This window comes from Gopherus flavomarginatus, chromosome 1 (genome assembly GCF_025201925.1).
Source record: "Gopherus flavomarginatus isolate rGopFla2 chromosome 1, rGopFla2.mat.asm, whole genome shotgun sequence".
Taxonomy (NCBI): Eukaryota; Metazoa; Chordata; order Testudines; family Testudinidae; genus Gopherus; species Gopherus flavomarginatus.
The window spans coordinates 203,142,770-203,161,135 of NC_066617.1; the positions used below are offsets into that span (position 1 = coordinate 203,142,770).

At 44.1% G+C, this 18,366-nt stretch overlaps 1 protein-coding gene across 1 annotated transcript; it reads right to left on the reverse strand.

Moving 5' to 3' along the window:
- Positions 1-3,646: 3,646 nt before the first annotated feature.
- Positions 3,647-5,593, reverse strand: LOC127037628 (golgin subfamily A member 6-like protein 4). The gene is made up of 2 exons (XM_050929618.1): positions 5,103-5,593; positions 3,647-4,126 (listed from the first exon to the last, which is right to left on the reverse strand). The coding sequence occupies exons 1-2, from the start codon at positions 5,587-5,589 to the stop codon at positions 3,669-3,671; spliced, it is 945 nt and encodes a 314-aa protein (XP_050785575.1). The 5' UTR covers positions 5,590-5,593; the 3' UTR covers positions 3,647-3,668.
- Positions 5,594-18,366: the final 12,773 nt, after the last annotated feature.

The window sequence follows — 18,366 nt, forward strand, 5'->3', positions numbered from 1 at the left end:
GTAAAATGCTGGCCTCTTACAGAAGGGGTTAAGCCAGAGATGCTTTATGACTTCTTTGTTTCGCTCTTCACTGAGAAGTCTGAAGGAATGTCTAACATAGTGAATTCTTATGTGAAGGGGGTAGGTTTAGAAGATAAAATAAAAAAAAGAGCAAGTTAAAAATCACTTAGAAAAGTCAGATGCCTGCAAATCACCAGGGCCTGATGAAATGCATCCTAGAATACTCAAGGAGTTAATAGAGGAGGTATCTGAGCCTCTAGCTATTATCTTTGGAAAGTCATGGGAGACGGCAGAGATTCCAGAAGACTGGAAAAGGGCAAAAATAGTGCCTATCTATAAAAAGGGAAATAAAAATAACCCAGGAAACTACAGACCAGTTAGTTTAACTTCTGTGCCAGGGAAGATAATGGAGAAAGTAATTAAAGAAATCATCTGCAAATGCTTGGAAGGTGGTAACGTGATAGGGAATAGCCAGCATGGATTTATAAAGAACAAATCATGTCAAATCAATCTGATAGCTTTCTTTGATAGGATAACGAGTTTTGTGGATAAGGGAGAAGCGGTGGATGTGGTATACCTAGACTTTAGTAAGGCATTTGATACGGTCTCGCATGATATCCTTATCAATAAACTAGGCAAATATAATTTAGATGGGGCTACTATAAGGTGGGTGCATAACTGGCTGGATAACCGTACTCAGAGAGTAGTTATTAATGGCTCCCAATCCTGCTGGAAAGGTATAACAAGTGGGGTTCCGCAGGGGTCTGTTTTGGGACTGGCTCTGTTCCATATCTTCATCAACGACTTAGATGTTGGCATAGAAAGTACGCTTATTAAGTTTGCAGATGATACCAAAGTGGGAGGGATTGCAACTGCTTTGGAGGACAGGGTCAACATTCAAAATGGTCTGGACAAATTGGAGAAATGGTCTGAGGTAAACCGGATGAAGTTCAATAAAGACAAATGCAAAGTGCTCCACTTAGGAAGGAACAATCAGTTTCACACATACAGAATGGGAAGAGACTGTCTAGGAAGGAGTATGGTAGAAAGAGATCTAGGGGTCATAGTGGACCACAAGCTAAATATGAGTCAACAGTGTGATACTGTTGCAAAAAAAGCAAAAGTGATTCTGGGATGCATTAACGGGTGTGTTGTAAACAAGACACGAGAAGTCATTCTTCTGCTCTACTCTGCTCTGGTTAGGCCTCAGCTGGAGTATTGTGTCCAGTTCTGGGCACCGTATTTCAAGAAAGATGTGGAGAAATTGGAGAGGGTCCAGAGAAGAGCAACAAGAATGATTAAAGGTCTTGAGAACATGACCTATGAAGGAAGGCTGAAAGAATTGGGTTTATTTAGTTTGGAAAAGAGAAGACTGAGAGGGGACATGATAGCAGTTTTCAGGTATCTAAAAGGGTGTCATCAGGAGGAGGGAGAAAACTTGTTCACCTTAGCCTCTAATGATAGAACAAGAAGCAATGGGCTTAAACTGCAGCAAGCGAGGTTTAGGTTGGATATTAGGAAAAAGTTCCTAACTGTCAGGGTAGTTAAACACTGGAATAAATTGCCTAGGAAGGTTGTGGAATCTCCATCTCTGGAGATATTTAAGAGTAGGTTAGATAAATGTCTATTAGGGATGGTCTAGAGAGTATTTGGTCCTGCCATGAGGGCAGGGGACCGGACTTGATGACCTCTCGAGGTCCCTTCCAGTCCTAGAGTCTATGGGTACGTCTACAATACGGGATTATTCCGATTTTACACAAACTGGTTTTGTAAAAGAGACTGTATAAAGTCAAGTGCACGCGGCCACACTAATCACATTAATTCGATGGTGTGCGTCCATGGTCCTAGGCTAGCGTCGCTTTCTGGAGCGTTGCACTGTGGGTAGTTATCCCATAGTTCCCACAGTCTCCCCTGCCCCTTGGAATTCTGGGTTGAGAGCCCAATGCCTGATGGGGCAAAAATCATTGTCGCGGGTGGTTCTGGGTACAGCCTCACCCCTCCCTTTGTGAAAGCAGCAGACAACCATTTCACTCGTTTTTTCCTGGGTGAACTGTGCAAACGCCATAGTACAGCAAGCATGGACCCTGCTCAGATCAATACCGCAATCGTGGATGTTGTAAACACCTAGCGCATTTTCGTGCAGTCTATGCTGAACCGGGACCTGCAAAGCCAAGCGAGGAGGAGGCGGCGGCTACGGCAGCGTGGTGACAAGAGTGATGAGGACATGGACACAGAATTCTCTCAAACTGCGGGCTCCTGCGCTTTGAAGATCCTTCTGGTAATGAGGCTGGTTCTAGCCATTGAACGCCGATTTTGGGCCCGGGAAACAAGCACAAACTGGTGGGACCGCATAGTTTTGCAGGTGTGGGATGATTCGCAGTGGCTGCAAAACTTTCACATGAGTAAGGGCACTTTCATGGAACTTTGTGACTTGCTTTCCCCTGCTCTGAAACGCCATAATACCAAGATGAGAGCAGCCCTCACAGTGGAGAAGCGAGTGGCAATAGCCCTCTGGAACCTTGCAACGCCAGACAGCTACCGGTCAGTTGGGAATCAATTTGGAGTGGGAAAAGCTACTGTGGGGGCTGCTGTGATGCAAGTAGCCAAAGCAATCATTAAACTGCTGCTACGAAAGGTTGTGACTCTGGAAAACGTGCAGGTCATAGTGGATGGCTTTGCTGCAATGGGATTCCCTAACTGTGGGGGTGGGCGATAGATGGAACCCATATCCCTATCTTGGCACTGGAGCACCAGGGCACCCAGTACATAAACCGCAAGGGGAACTTTTTAGTGGTGCTGCAAGCACTGGTGGATCACAAGGGACATTTCACCAGCATCCACGTGGGATGGCCAGGAAGGGTTCATGACGCTCGCGTCTTCAGAAGCACTGCTCTGTTTAAACTGCTGCAGCAAGGGAATTACTTCCCAGACCAGAAAATAACAGTTGGGAATGTTGAAATGCCTATAGTTATCATGGGGGACCCAGCCTACCCCTTGAAGCCATACACAGGCAGCCTGGACAGTGGTCAGGAGCTGTTCAACTACAGGCTGAGCAAGTGCAGGATGGTGGAAGAATGTGCATTTGGCCGTTTAAAGGTGCACTGGCGCACATTACTGACTCGCTCAGACCTCAGCCAGACCAATGTCCCCTTTGTTATTGCTGCTTGCTGTGTGCTCCACAATCTCTGTGAGAGTAAGGGAGAGACCTTTATGGTGGGGTGGGAGGCTGAGGCAAATCACCTGGCCGCTGATTATGCACAGCTAGACACCAGGGCGATTAGAAGAGCATACCACGAAGCAGTGCGCATCAGAGAAACTTTGAAAACGAGTTTCATCATGGGCCAGGGTACGGTGTGACTGCTGTGTTTGTTTCCCCTTCATGAACCACCCCCTTTATTGACTCCTTCTCTGTAAGCAACCCACCCTCCCCCTTCAATTACAGCTTGCTTAAGGAAATAAAGTCACTATCGTTTAAAAATCATGTATTCATTATTAAAAAGTAATTACAAGAGGCAGAGAACTGACAAGGTATCCCGAGTGTGGTTTGGGAGGAAGATGGGAGGGAAGGAAAAGGCCATTAAACACATTTCAATGTAATGACAGCCTTTTGGTTGGACTGTCCACGGGGGTGGAGTGGGCGGGTGCATGAAGCCTTCCCCCAAAAGTTCTTACAAGTCTGGGTGAGGAAGATATGGAACATGGTGAGTTGTGAAGGTGGTTACACAGGGGCTGCAGCGGCACTCTGTGACCCACTGCTCTGCCTGAAGATCCACCAGACGTCGGAGGATATCAGTTTGATCATGCAGCAGCAGCTCCAGCGTTGCATCCCACCACCGCTGATCTTCCTGCCTACACCTCTGATCTTCCTGCCGCCACCTCTCATCTTGAGCGTCTCTCCTATCCTCATGTTCATCCCTCCTATCCTCACGTTGGTCCCTCCTGTCCTCACGTTCACTGGCATCTTTTCTATACTTTGCTACCACGTCCTTCCACTCATTCAGATGAGCTCTTTCATTGCGGGTTACTTCCATGATTTCCGAGAACATTTCGTCTAGCGTCTTCTTTTTCCTCCGCCTTATCTGAGATAGCCTTCGGGATGGAGTAGGGAGGCTTGAAAAATGTGCAGCTGCATGAGGGAGGGAAAAAAGGGAGAGAAGTATTTAAAAAGATACATTTTACAGAACAATGGTTATACTCTTTCACAGTGAACAACACTATTCACCTTACATAGCACATATGATTTCACTACAAGGTCGCATTTTGCATCTTAATATTGAGTGCCTGTGGCTCTGGTGTTACAGATCTCACAGACGCAGAATTCAGCTTGCATGCGGCCATGGTAAGCCATTGTCTTTCGGCTTCTCCAGCCTTCATATACACAGTGCCCTCTGATGCTTCTTTCCTGTTAACATGCAGCAGCAGAAGCCAACCTCCCCCCCATCCAATTCTCTAGGATGATTGCTTTACCCCTCCCTCCACCGCATGGCTGGTATCATGGAAGATCACTGCTAATCACCCCCTTTTCTCCGCCCCCCCACCACGTGGCTGGTAGCTGGGAAGATTCCTGCTAGCCAAATGCAAAAAAGCTCAGAGCTATCCTTCCTCCCCTCTCCCCGCTTGGCTACGTGCAAGGAAGGATTTCTTTTAAGCAACAGCCCAGTAGGAAAATGGCCATCTCTGTCCCCTTAATTAAATTCCTGAATTTCAACCAGGTTACCATGAGCGATATCACTCTGCTGAGGGTAACAGAGTGAGATAAAGAAAGGATGTTTCTTGAATGCCAGCAATCACCAGGACCATACGCAGCTATGCTTTGTCATGCAATGATACCCGATTACATGCATGGCGTGGTAAAGTGTCCTACCATGGTGGACGGAACAAGGCTGCCTTGCCCAGAAACCTTCTGCAAAGGCTTTTAGAGTACCTCCAGGAGCGCTTCATGGAGAGGTCCCTGGAGGATTTCTGCTCCATCCCCAGACACGTTAACAAACTTTTCCAGTAACTTTACTGGCTGCGAATGCATCTCAAGCCCTCATGGCAAATCAATCATTAAAAAATGCTTGCTTTTAAACCATGTTTTATATTTACAAAGGTACACTCACCAGAGGTCACTTCCATGGCTTCACTGTCTGGGCTAGTGGCTTGGGAGGGCTGGGAGGGTAATTCCGTCTGGGTCACAAAAAGCTCCTGGCTGTTGGGGCTAACGGAGTGCTGTGTGCTCGCTGCAAGGTCGTCCTTCTCTTCCTCCTCCTCCTCCTCATCTTCCCCCTCTGCAGAATCCTCAGCCATGGTTGAGATTACAACCCCCACCTCGGAATCCATGGACAGGGGTGGGGTAGTGGTGGCGCAGCCCCCTAAAATTGCATGCAGCTCAGCGTAGAGGTGGCATGTTTTCGGCCCTGACCTGGACCTTCCGTTTGCTGCTTTGGTTTTCTGGTAGGCTTGTCTGAGCTCCTGAACTTTCACTTTGCACTGCATTGAGTCCCTGGTGTGGCCTTTTTCCATCATAGCCTTGGAAATTTTTTCAAATATTTTTTCATTTCGTCTTTTGGAACGGAGTTCTGTTAGCACAGAATCCTCTCCCCACATAGTGATCAGATCCAGTACTTCCCGTGCGGTCCATGCTGGAGCTCTTTTTCGATTCTCAGGAGACCGCATTGCTACCTGTGCTGATGAGCTCTGCGTGGTCACCTATGCTGGTGAGCTCTCCACGCTGGCCAAACAGGAAATGAAATTCAAAAGTTCGCGGGGCTTTTCCTGTATACCTGGCCAGTGCATCCAAGTTCAGATTGCTGTCCAGAGCGGTCACAGTGGTGCACTGTGGGATACCGCTCGGAGGCCAATACCTTCAATTTGCGGCCACACTAACCCTAATCCAATATGGTAATACTGATTTTAACGCTACTCCTCTCGTTGGGGAGGAGTACAGAAACCGAAGTAAAGAGGCTTTTATATCGATATAAAAGGCCTCGTAGTGTGAACGGGTGCGGCGTTAAATCAGTTTAACGCTGCTAAAATCGGTTTAAACACGTAGTGTAGACCAGGCCTATGAGTCTATAAGCCCTGCCCACCAAGAAGGCCCATTACAGCCAAATGAGCCATCAAAGAACAAAGGCTTTATTAAATGCTTTCCTTCCCACCTCCATGAAGAGGAGACTCACGAACTTGCATGAACTCATCCCATCAGCTTGAACATTGGCAGGGGGGAGAAACAAGAAGAAACGTATTTTTAATGATGCTTGGCCTCTGAGGGGCAAGGATTACTAAGCATATGGCAAAAGATCCCCAGGGCTTGGCCTGGGTTAGCTCTAAAGGACACATAGAACTTGCTTATTATAGAAGCTTCTATTACCTTTTAAAACTTCAGACTGGAACTCATTTGTGCATGTATGTTTACCTGCTTTAACCTTGTAAATAACTCACATTTCTTTTTCTTAGTTAACAAAGTGTTTGTTAGTTTATTATAGGGTTGGCTACATATGTCTTTGGTGTAAGATCTAAAGTGCAACTGGCCTGGGGTAAGTGACTGGTCCTTTAGGATTGGCAGTAACCTGAACATTGTGATTTTTGGCATAAGGGACCATCTATCACAAAGGCAAGCTTACCCAGGGGGCAAGTTAGGTCAGAGTACCCAAGAGGACTGTCTGTGACTCCATAGTAAGGCTGTTATAGTGTGTGAGGGGTCCACACTTGATAACTGGTTGGTGAAATCTAAGTATAGAAATCACAACCAATTTGGATTTTGTGTCCTGTTTCCTGCCCTAAGGTTGCTACTCATGCTTGTGAGCCACTGCAGGGCAGCTCAACACCCTTGGAATTTGCCATGTGCTCACTTTATACAAAGAGTGTAATTAGATAAAGCTCAATTACATTATGACTGATTGATTTAGTCCGGTGATAGAAGTCTCAGGCAGCTAAACATAGGCACCTGCTTTTCTTTTCTTTAATACAGGTTATTCTTAAGTCCACATTTTCCCATCCCATCCCCAATGGGTTGGCTTCCATTAAGGCAAAGGCAGGATGTGGAGTCACTGTTAATGATACTTCATGCTGTTTGGCCAAAAGAGATGCAGATCCAGCTATGGATATAAGCTGGGGAAGTGGTTCAGCTAAAAAGCATCTCCAGAAGTGATTAAAGAAGGTACATATATTTACCACCATTCAAACTTATATCATGTATAGGATGGTAAAGGCTCCTCACTTCAGTCACACCTCTGCCTGAAGGTGTGATTGCAGGGAAAATATAGAGCTATTGTTTGGGATGGGAATATTTGGGCTGTGCTTGTCACCACGTTGTTCAATATTTTGACCTACGTTTGCAGAAGTCTGGGCTCCCTTTTGCAGATGTCGTTTGTGCTTGCAAAATTTGTACCCAATTTTTTTCCTACACACCAGCTTTGTGATTATCATCTGAAAACGGATGCTGTAGAAATGCCACCCATGGAGTTACATGCTTATTATTTCTCAGTGACATCAGACCCTGATGAATCAACTTACTAATGAAAAGACATTTTTCTCCAGGCCAGCTCTTTAGAGATAAATTGAGATGTGAAAGTCAAAACGGGGTCCATTTTGCTTCAGGCATCAGCACTACAGAAAAGAAGCCTCAGTTGGAACTTAGTTAACAAGTCTGTTGATAATGCATGAACCAGAACAGAATCCAGCTCACTCTGTCATAGCTGTATTGGCTCTGAAGATCTAACAAGAGTAAAAAGCAGTAAAAACATTTTTTGTCAGCAGATGGAACTCTGAATTCTCACAGGGAACAGATTTGCTGAGTAAGAAGGTGCCACCTTTGCAGTCAATTTTCTGCCCATAATTATACTTCAAGCAACTCTGAATAATTGTTATTTATGAGCTCATCAGTCTTTGGATGATTCTTAGTTTCCTTTGCATGTGATGATCATGATGACTGACAGATGATGATAATTGATTGAGGAAGAGGATGGTTAGAATTCTCAGCCAAAAGCCCCATCCCCCTGTCCACCCAGAGTCTGACACTGGACCATGAATCAGATTAACAACATAGAGGGTTGGGTTTATCTATGGCTGAAGTGGAAGGAAGAGGCAGTTTTCTTATCTTGATTTTTTCTTGTCATTGGTGTGTTCAGGGGGGATCCCAGCCAGCTGTGGAGTTGTATAGTGGAGGTAGGGTTCAGGTAGGGTGACCAGATAGTAAATGTGAAAAATCAGAATGGGGGTGGGGGTTATAGGAGCCTATATAAGAAAAAGACCCAAAAATCAGGACCGTCCTATAAAATCGGTACATATGGTCACCCTGGGTTCAGGGGGTGTTTGACATATTAGGTATGTCTATATCCCTCTGTTCAGGCTCCTTTCCCACATAGGCACTGACTTCAAGTTTTCCCCAAGGGTGATTCACCTGCACTCTGCCCTGAGGCTCCACCCCCATTCTGCCCCTTCTCACAAGGCTCCATCCTCGCTCTGCCTCTTCCCTCCCCTGAAGCCCCACCCTTGTTCCCCCTGCTTCCCAAGGCTCCACTCTCACTACACCTCTCCCGCCCCAACTCTGCCCCCTCCCCAAGGCCCCGCCCACCCGCAGCTCATTGCTCTTTGCCTTCCCACAAGCCCTCCCTAAGCTGCCAAACAGCTGTGGCTGGTGTGTGCTGAGCACCCACTATTTTTTTTCTAGCAGACCCACAAAGTCAGCGCCTATGCCTTCCCACGTGCTGTACCTCTGACATGACATGAAAGTAGCACATGGAGCAGAAATACATAGGCTGGAATGAGAAAGAAACAAAGACAATTTAAAAGGAAAGAGCCAGTCAGAAAAATGGAAGGGAAAGAGAGAGAGGAGGCGGCCTGAGGCAGAAGAGAGACACAAAGAAACATGACTGAGACAGTCAAAGAAAAACCCGTGATGAAGATAAAAAATGGAGTTCTCTCCCTTAGGAGCTGGAAGAGCCTACAACACACCAAACAACTTTTGGTCACTACTGACCTTGGGTGGATTTGAACTAGTGACCTAAGTAGATTGTTCTTGAAACAAATGGAACAGAAGGTGCTACAAGTTCAATAAATATTTGTAAATGGATTAATTTTAATGTATGTATGCCTCTTATTTTTTTCAGCCAGGCTCGAAACCATAAATATTAAAATACAATTAAAAGACTCCTTGTAGAATATTTCTGATTTCATCAAAACAGGAAGCAGTGTGTATCTTTATTGCTATTATTAAAGATTTAGGGCCAAAATCATCCAATTTTACTCATGTTGAGTAGCACCTGGCTCTGGGAGTAGTTCCACTGGAACCTGCTTGAAAAGCAAGGTACTGCTCATTGTACAGATGTCAGAATCTGACCCTTATATAGCAGCAGCATTTTGCATGGGACTTCACAGAGATTTAATAAACAATCATGGTCTCTGCCCTGAAGAACTTACAAGTAAATTAATGACAGGTTTCAGAGTAGTAGCCGTGTTAATCTGTATCCGCAAAAAGAAGAACAGGAGTACTTGTGGCACCTTAGAGACTAACAAATTTATTTCAGCATGAGCTTTCGTGAGTTACAGCTCACTTCTTCGGATGCATAGAATGGAACACACAGACAGGAGATATTTATACATACAGAGAACATGAAAAGGTGGAAGTATGCATACCAACAGGAAGAGTCTAATCAATTGAGATGAGCTACCATCAGCAGGAGAAAAAAAACTTTTGAAGTGATAATTAAGATGACCCATAGAAGGTGTGAGGAGAACTTAACATAGGGAAATAGATTCAATTAGTGTAATGACCCAACCATTCCCAGTCTCTGTTTAGGGCTGAGTTAATTGTATCTAATTTGCATATTAATTCAAGTTCAGCAGTCTCTCTTTGGAGTCTGTTTTTGAAGTTTTTTTTGTTGCAAAATTGCAACCTTCAAGTCTGTCACTGAGTGGTTAGAGACGTTGAAGTGTTCTCCCACTGGTTTTTGAATGTTATGATTCCTGATGTCAGATTTGTGTCCATTTATTGTTTTGCGTAGAGACTGTCCGGTTTGGCCAATGTACATGGCAGAGGGGCATTGCTGGCACAAGATGGCATATATCACGTTGGTAGATGTGCAGGTGAACGAGCCCTTGATGGCATGTCTGATGTGATTAGGTCCTATGATGGTGTCACTTGAATAGATATGTGGACAGAGCTGGCATCGGGCTTTGTTGTAAGGAGAGGTTCCTGGGTTAGTGTTTATGTTGTATGGTGTGCGGTTGCTGGTGAGTATTTGCTTCAGGTTAGGAGGCTGTCTATAAGCGAGGACTGGCCTGTCACCCAAGATCTGTGAGAGTGAGGGATCATCTTTAAGGATAGGTTGTAGATCTTTGATGGTGCGCTGGAGAGGTTTTAGTTGGGGGCTGTAGGTGATGGCTAGTGCTGTTCTGTTATTTTCTTTGTTGGGCTTGTCCGGTAGTAGGTAGCTTCTGGGTACTCTTGAATTAATATGCAAATTAGATACAATTAACTCAGCCCTAAACAGAGACAGGGAATGGTTGGGTCCTTACACTAATTGAATCTATTTCCCTATGTTAAGTTCTCCTCACACCTTCTATGGGTCATATTAAATATCACTTCAAACGTTTTTTTTCTCCTGCTGATGGTAGCTCATCTCAATTGATTAGACTCTTCCTGTTGGTATGCATACTTCCACCTTTTCATGTTCTCTGTATGTATATTATCTCCTGTCTGTGTGTTCCATTCTATGCATCCGAAGAAGTGAGCTGTAGCTCACGAAAGCTCATGCTGAAATAAATTTGTTAGTCTCTAAGTAAATTAATGGTTGTTTACATAAGTTTGCACTGGTTTAATTAAACTAGTGTAGTTGAACTGGTGCAAACCCCTGTGTGGACACTCTTATTTCATTTTTAAAAAGGCTTATTTTAGTTTACTTTAAACCCGTTCCTTATTAGTTCAAGCTAAACTGAAATAAGCCTAGCGAAAACCCAAAATAAGAGGGTCTACACAGTGTTTTGCACCAGTTTAACGAAGCTGATTTAAAATCAGAGCTCTAGTTTATGTTCCTGGCATTTAAACAGAGAAATTAGATAACATAAAATACTCTTGTAGGAAGTTTGCAACATAACACCACTTTATGTCTTAGAATCCAGCACGATACCCCACAAGAACACAAAAACTGAGAGAGAAAGAAGGCTGCTCCCTAAAACAGAGGCACAACTCACCCCACTTTACGTCTGTAGACTGAATGTTGCAAGGCCCAGATCACTCGCTTCCCTCCATAGCCCCTAGCCTGCAAGCAGGACCAGAAACCCCCCTGAGCATTTAAAGCACCAGCTTACAAATTTAACAGTTTTCAATACAGTACAGTTAAACTGGTGCAACTCTGCATTTAGGCAAGCCCTTAGACAAACAAAGAACATGGTGAAACTAGACAAGGGAGTAGGCAGAGAAGGGAGGGGTAAAGATTAAAACTGTGTGAGGAGGCCTGCTTTGGGAGAGCTCTATTGCAACAGGGCAGACTGAATAGAGGCAGCTAATCACCCAGACATGTGACTGTTCAGCTGCATCAAACATTTTGCAGTTCTCCCATCATTCTCATACTATTCCTTTACAACACAAGCCCATGTGCTAATGCTGTATGGATGAGGGGTACTGACCACAGCAAGAGTTGGTCAAAGCTTTTATCTTGAAACAATTATTTTAAAAGAAATAAGTCAGTGGAAAATATTGCCTGCAGCCTTCAAAATGTCACAACCTGGCAATTTCTATATTCATTTTACATGAAGATCTCTTCACATAGCAGTTACCACAGCTATCTACAAAATTGTTATCTGTGGGCTATACCCTGTCTTTGTTTCTCATGTGACTCTTCCATTGACATTAAAGGACTGGATATGGCCCTTTAATTGTAACTCGGGGGAAAAAAGAGGCTTGCATCATTTGTCATGGGCAAATGTGTACTTTTTTGGCTCCTATTCTAAAATTGTTGGTCATACAATTTAAGCAGCAAAGCTTTAATGTTGTCTTCATGGCAGCAATACCATTCTGTGCTTCATATCCTGTTTCCACAATAGGCTACCTCTTGATCTTGACATCAACAGCACTATCCATTAATGCAACATGTGACCACTAGATGGTACTCATACTAGAGGATAATACTCTCAACTAGAGAATGAGCAATGCTAATTTATATAAATAGAGTACAATCGAACTATGGAAGATCAGTGCTAACTGTACTGAATTGTGGTAATGTCAGTGGCACAACTAACGCACAGCCATGGGCAAACACTATTTTTCTCATATTTTATTACTAAGATTAAGATTTTGTCACAATTATTTTTAGTAAAAGTCACGGACAGGTCATGGGCAATAAACAAAAATTCACAGAAACCTGGGGGGGAGGGTGTACAGGCAGAGAGCACCCACACACACAGGCAAAGTGGGGCGGGGACAGCACTGTGGCCCCAAGCTTCGTGCAGGGCGAGAGGGGTCACTAGGTAGGGAAGACATATGGGGTGGTGATATGTCCTCCCCTTTAGCTTGTGCCCCCCATAAGGTGAGGTCCCAGTTGTCTATGTTTCAGAGACTTGTGAATACATTCATTAGGAACCAACAGACATTTTTGATTAAATGCCTATGGCCTGTTAAGTTACCAGCATTCTTTGTTTAATAACCTTGTAATAGCATTGGTTATGATGGACTCCTCTGCTACTGTTCTGTATTCATATAAATCCAAATGTAATGCGGACACCTGAAAGCAATGTCCGGATAGCTAGAGGGTGAAAATGAGGAGCTGTAGAGGAGTCAGTCTGATGTTCTAAAATGGCAGAAGAAGGTATCAAACAAGAAATTCTGTCTGAATGGTAGGCTAGGCTGTGATTCAGCAAGGTACTTAAGCACATGCATAATTTTATGTATGTCCGGAGCTCCATTGACTTTATTAATAAATAACAAATCTCTCTCTCCTGCATAGTACTTTCATCAGTACATCTCAACATGCTTCACAAAGGAGGTCAGGAACATTCTTCTCATTTTACAGCTGGGACTACTCGTGTGCGTTAAGCGAGGTCTGTGCTTAAATCCCTTGCTAAATCAAAACTGTAATGCGCAATTGCCCAACCCCATAAATGTACATAGTGTTGCCCCTTTCGATGTGAGCAGCTGGTCAAAGTTTGGGGCCCCATGGATATTCTAGCTGGGAGTAGAAACTGGTGATAGTCAAGTGTCTCTTTGAGGCAGGTTTGTTTATTTACAAAGAATGTATAAATAACAGGAACCAGCTTTTGTTGCTTTCAGCACTAAGCGTATACTTGTAGCCTATACCCTTGATCCAAAAAACCTCTCCAGAGTCAACCATCCCGCTTTCAGCTGCTCATTCATGATATCTCTTCCCCTCCGTCTTTTCCAGTTTTCTGTGTGTTCTCTGCCCCCTTCCTATACCCATACACAATACCCAGGGGAAACTTCCACCCACCGGATGCTAGTTTCTGAGCAGATTCTGTTAGGCTTTGTTTTATCTGTGGCCTGTTAACTGTCTCTTACAGCTATCTCAAATGTGGGACTCATTCACACCTCAGTTTGCATGAGATTTTTAACTCAATACACAAGGTGTCTCCCAGCTTGTGCCAATAATAAATCCTGGTGTGCTTTTACTATCATATTTCTCTCCCATTTTTATTTATGCTGGCTGTTTAATTACACGAGTGAGCCAAGAAGAGGCAGAGACAGCTGGGGAAAAGGAAAGAACAAATCAGTGCCAATGTCCTCATCCTATTTACTTGTGGAACGGGAAGAAGGAATGGGCATGTAGGATGATTTGAAGGAAGAAAGGGAAGGTGCTACAGGAAGTAGTGGTGACAACATAACTTCCCTCCTGGATGCCTCATTGTGGAGGGTGAGCATTGCAAAGGAACTGGGAGAGTGGTGCTGCAACGGAGGCCGGGGGGGCAATTTACCAGACAATTGTCACTTTAATTTCCCCTAGGATTGTATTAACTTTTAGTGCACCACTTGCTTTGAAAGCCATGTGCTGGGGCCCCAAACATTTAAAACATATAAATAACGCAGTGCTAACAACAGCGAGCAGCAGAGCTACCAAGGGTGATAGCTATTGGCCCTTACACTACCAGGAACCAAACCTTAATCAGATGCATATGCCTCAGATTAAGCTTTGAAGGCCAGCAAAGCAGGGCTGTGGTGGACTACAAATGGTACTGAAACCTATCAAGTGAGGCCCACAACTGAGAAAACTCCACCACTGGTCCTGGATAGTTCAGTTCACAGGGTAAAACCAGCCTAAACCCTTGCTGTCACAGAGAGCATTGCCACCGACTGCAACAGGGCCTGGATTTCACCCCTGGAGTATAAAAGGGAGAAGGGCTGTTTCAGGTAGCTGGGTGTGGACTTCAGGTTTGTACCAGCTCCTTGAATTGCACACACGAGTACACAGAAAGAGGACAAAACGTTTGAGTACAGGTATTCTGCCTTTGGAATGAAAGGTGTCATATAAATATAAGAATGCAATAAAAATAGAATCCGTTCCAAGTGCTCAGAGAAATGTTCTTTCATTGCACTGCATCTTGGCAATTGATTTCTATAAAGGTAGCGATCAAGATATTTGTTTAGATAGATTGATCATGCAGTACATTAGAGTACAGTTTCTAAGCATTGCCACTGACTGCAACAGGGCCTGGATTTCACCCCGGAGTATAAAAGGGAGAAGGGCTTTTTCAGGTAGCTGGGGGTGGACTTCAAGTTTGTACCAGCTCCTTGAATTGCGCTCGCAAATACACAGGAAAGGAGGACAAAACATTTTGAGTACAGGTATTCTGCCTTTGGAATAAAAGGCATTATGAAAATATAAGAATGCAATAAAAATTAGCATCTGTTCTTTCACAGCACTGCATCTTGGCATTTTATTTCTATAAAGATAGAGATCAAGATATTTGTTCAGCTAGGTTAGTCATGCAGTACATTAGAGTGCAGTTTCTATCTGCAAAAAGAACAGGCGTACTTGTGGCACCTTAGAGACTAACCAATTTATTTCAGCATAAGCTTTCGTGGGCTACACTGAAATAAATGCTGAAATAAATTTGTTCGTCTGTAAGGTGCCACAAGTACTCCTGTTCTTTTTGCGGATACAGACTAACATGGCTGCTACTCTGAAATCTGTTTCTATCTGCTTTCCCTGTTGTAAAGTGTTCAAAAGCCTTCTCATTCAGATACTGCCAAGGAGGTTACAAGTGGTGAGATCCTCTCTCTGTTCATTGCTGTTCACAAACCAGGTTTCTGATGCTGTATGCTGAATTCCATTTGTAATTATGACAGGCATATAAATTCTTGTATTTTGATGAGTTCTAGGAACTGATGCTGAATTCTAAAGAGGGAATAAAGAGAAATCTGCATGTAAAGAATTCTGGAGAAGAGATTCAGGGACTGTTTCATGTTCATTTTGGAATAAGCAATTCCTTAAGAGAAGGATCCTTTTTCTGTTGCCTACATGGTGCAGTAGCACCACAAGAAATGTTGGGAAGTACAGAATGGAGTGCAGCTCTGCTGCCAGTTTTCTCTCAAATATACCAGCTGCTCTAGAGACATCATCAGCTATGATCACTTGAGGTTAGGATTTGGATTTAGGAAGGGATTGCTGTATTTTTGACATTAGAAAGACCTCTCTTTGTACCTCTTTGGGGAGAAATATAGCCAATTCAGACAATGTTGTCATTTAAGGCCTCTGTCATGGAGTGAGCTCTGTGAGGATGTGGGCAGACTTCTGTGGCTGTGTGCTGGGCAGCCTCAGGGCCTAATGGCCAACTGGTGCTGAAGCATCTTATTAAGATGTATAAATTATATTGCATTAGTGGCAGTAAATGGTAGAAGTATTTAGAGTCTTCTCATCTTCCTGAACCAAAGGAGGGCCCAATTCATCCATCACTCCTATGCAACCCCACTGACTTCAGTGCAACAGCACAGGAAACAGAGAGGAGAATTGAGCTCAAAAGATTTATTGGAGATGAATATTGCTTTTTGCTATGTTCTTTGTGTGAATTTTATTTGCATTTCAAGATCCAGTTTTTAATATGAAAATGTAATATATAAATAATACATAGAAATATAAGGGGGCAAAACATAGACCCAGACGTAAAGCCCTTACTCCCATTGATTTCAATGTGTCTGAGTACAGACTATAGGACTGCATCTCACCTGAGGTATACAAGCATGAAACTGAATGACCTCTCAGTCACATTACATACCTTATCAGGAATGTTTTGACATTACACTGCTGCTGTAAAATGAACACAAAGGAAAAACAGAAAGAGAATGTCTATATCCAGAAACAATGGGCCAGGTTCTCAGCTAATGTAAATCAGCATAGCCACTTCAATGGAGTCATACTGATTGATGCCAGCAGAAAATCTGATTCAGTACCCTGTGCTGCGGTGATGGCTGAGTCTGATAACGTTGCAATCAGGCACTTTCTGATGTCATGACCTTTGGGCTACACCATGTAAAATTAACTCTGCGTAGTGACACAGGAAGTACACACCAACATATCCTCTCATTCCACCAAAAGGGAGACTTCGACAAACTCACATTCAGAGGATCCAGTTTTTCCAATGAGGTGTGGCCATAGTCTAATATATAGGCTTTGTGGAGAGAGTGATGGATTCTCCATCTCTTATATCCAGTGGTGGAGGGACAGGATTGATGGGTCCCACTACAGGTTTTTACTGTGGGCCACCATCCAGAGCAGCACCAAGTACAGCAGCACCCTCTCTTCTCTGGGCATCTCAATCCTAGCCCAGTGTGGAGGGGATGCAAGGTGGGGAAAAGGAGGACTGGACAACAAGCTCTCCCTGCATTCACCCTGCAGAGGCAGCTCTGGCAACTCCTATGTCCATGGGGTTAGGCCTGTTACCAACTCTGTGCATTGGAACCTGGCAGGTGTAGTCATAGCACTGCTCAAGTTTGGCCCATCTGAACCTCCATTCATCATGACAGAGGGCCAGACCTGAGCGGCACTGCGACCCGGTGCTCTAGGTCACAACGCTACTCACTGAGGTCTGACCCATCCGCTCCCTCGCCACCCCTATCCTGATATAGGATTGAGCAGGCCAAACCTGAGCAATGCTGTGACCTCACAAGTCAAGTTGCAATGCCCAGAGCAGGGCACCGGACCAAGCCCCATGGGACACAGGTGCCACTGGAGCTGCCACTGTGGAGTGAGTCATAGACCCAGAAAAAGCCCCAGACAAAAGGACAAATATTATTTGTGACTTTTTTCAAGCCATGACAATCTGCAGCCTTAACAGTGATACCTACTTTTGAGCCTTCTGGGACCTCTTAGGGTGTGTCTACACTGCAGTTAAAAACCTGTAGATGGCCCATGCCAGCTGACTCGGGCTCTTGGGGCTCGGGTAAAGGGCTATTTAATTGTGGAATAGATTTTTGGGCTCAGGCTACAGCCTGAACTTTGGAACCCTCCCACCTCACAGAGTCCTACGGCCTGGGATTCACTCGAAGCCCAAACATCTACGCTGCAATTAAACAGCCCCTTAGCCCGAGCTCCATGAGTCAGCTGGCACAGGCCAGCCACAGGTTTTTAACTGCAGTGTAGACATACCCTTTGCATCTGTCCCTGTGCATCTGCGGCAGCTGCTCTGGCTGTTCCTCTGCCAAGGTTTTAGTCAAGACTGGATGTCTCTCTAAAAGATACGGTCTAGCTTAACCCAGGGCAATAGGCTTCATACAGAAATTATTAAGTGAAGTTCTCTGGCCTGTGTTCTGCTGGAGATCAGGTTAGATGGTCACAAGAGTCCCTTCTGGCCTTGGAATGTATGAATCTTTGAGTCTATATTTCCTTATCCCTTCCCATCGCATTCAACCTGTAGGATATCCATAAACACACCTAAACATATTTTAAGAAACAAATGTCCTTGCAAAACTTGACATGGAACCAGCAGAGAAAATTATTTCCCTTGAGTAACTTTAGCATGATGCTGCCAAGATATTGTACTTCTTGTTACATACTGTCGGTTGGCTAGAACCTGCTTTGACTTACAGTTAAGCTAGTACTCAGAACCACCTTCTGCAAACAACCGCTGTCTAAAGAAACCATTTTAAAGGATAATTCAGTTTGACCTTTAATGATCACCACCTCTACTAAGCAATCAAATTTGTGCTAGTTTCTTGGGTAATTGCAGCAGACAGGCTTGCTATTAGCAGTTTGTATTAAAGCCCCAGCTCCTCGAGGCATGTGATTACATGAGATTGTCATCTTCATTTAAAAAAAAGAGTTTTGAGTCCTCATGGTTGTAGAGAAAAGCCTGAGATTTGTGAACTTTAAAGACTCAAAAACTAGAGGGCAAATAAACATAATCCTGTATTAATTTTTTTAAAAATCTCATGATATT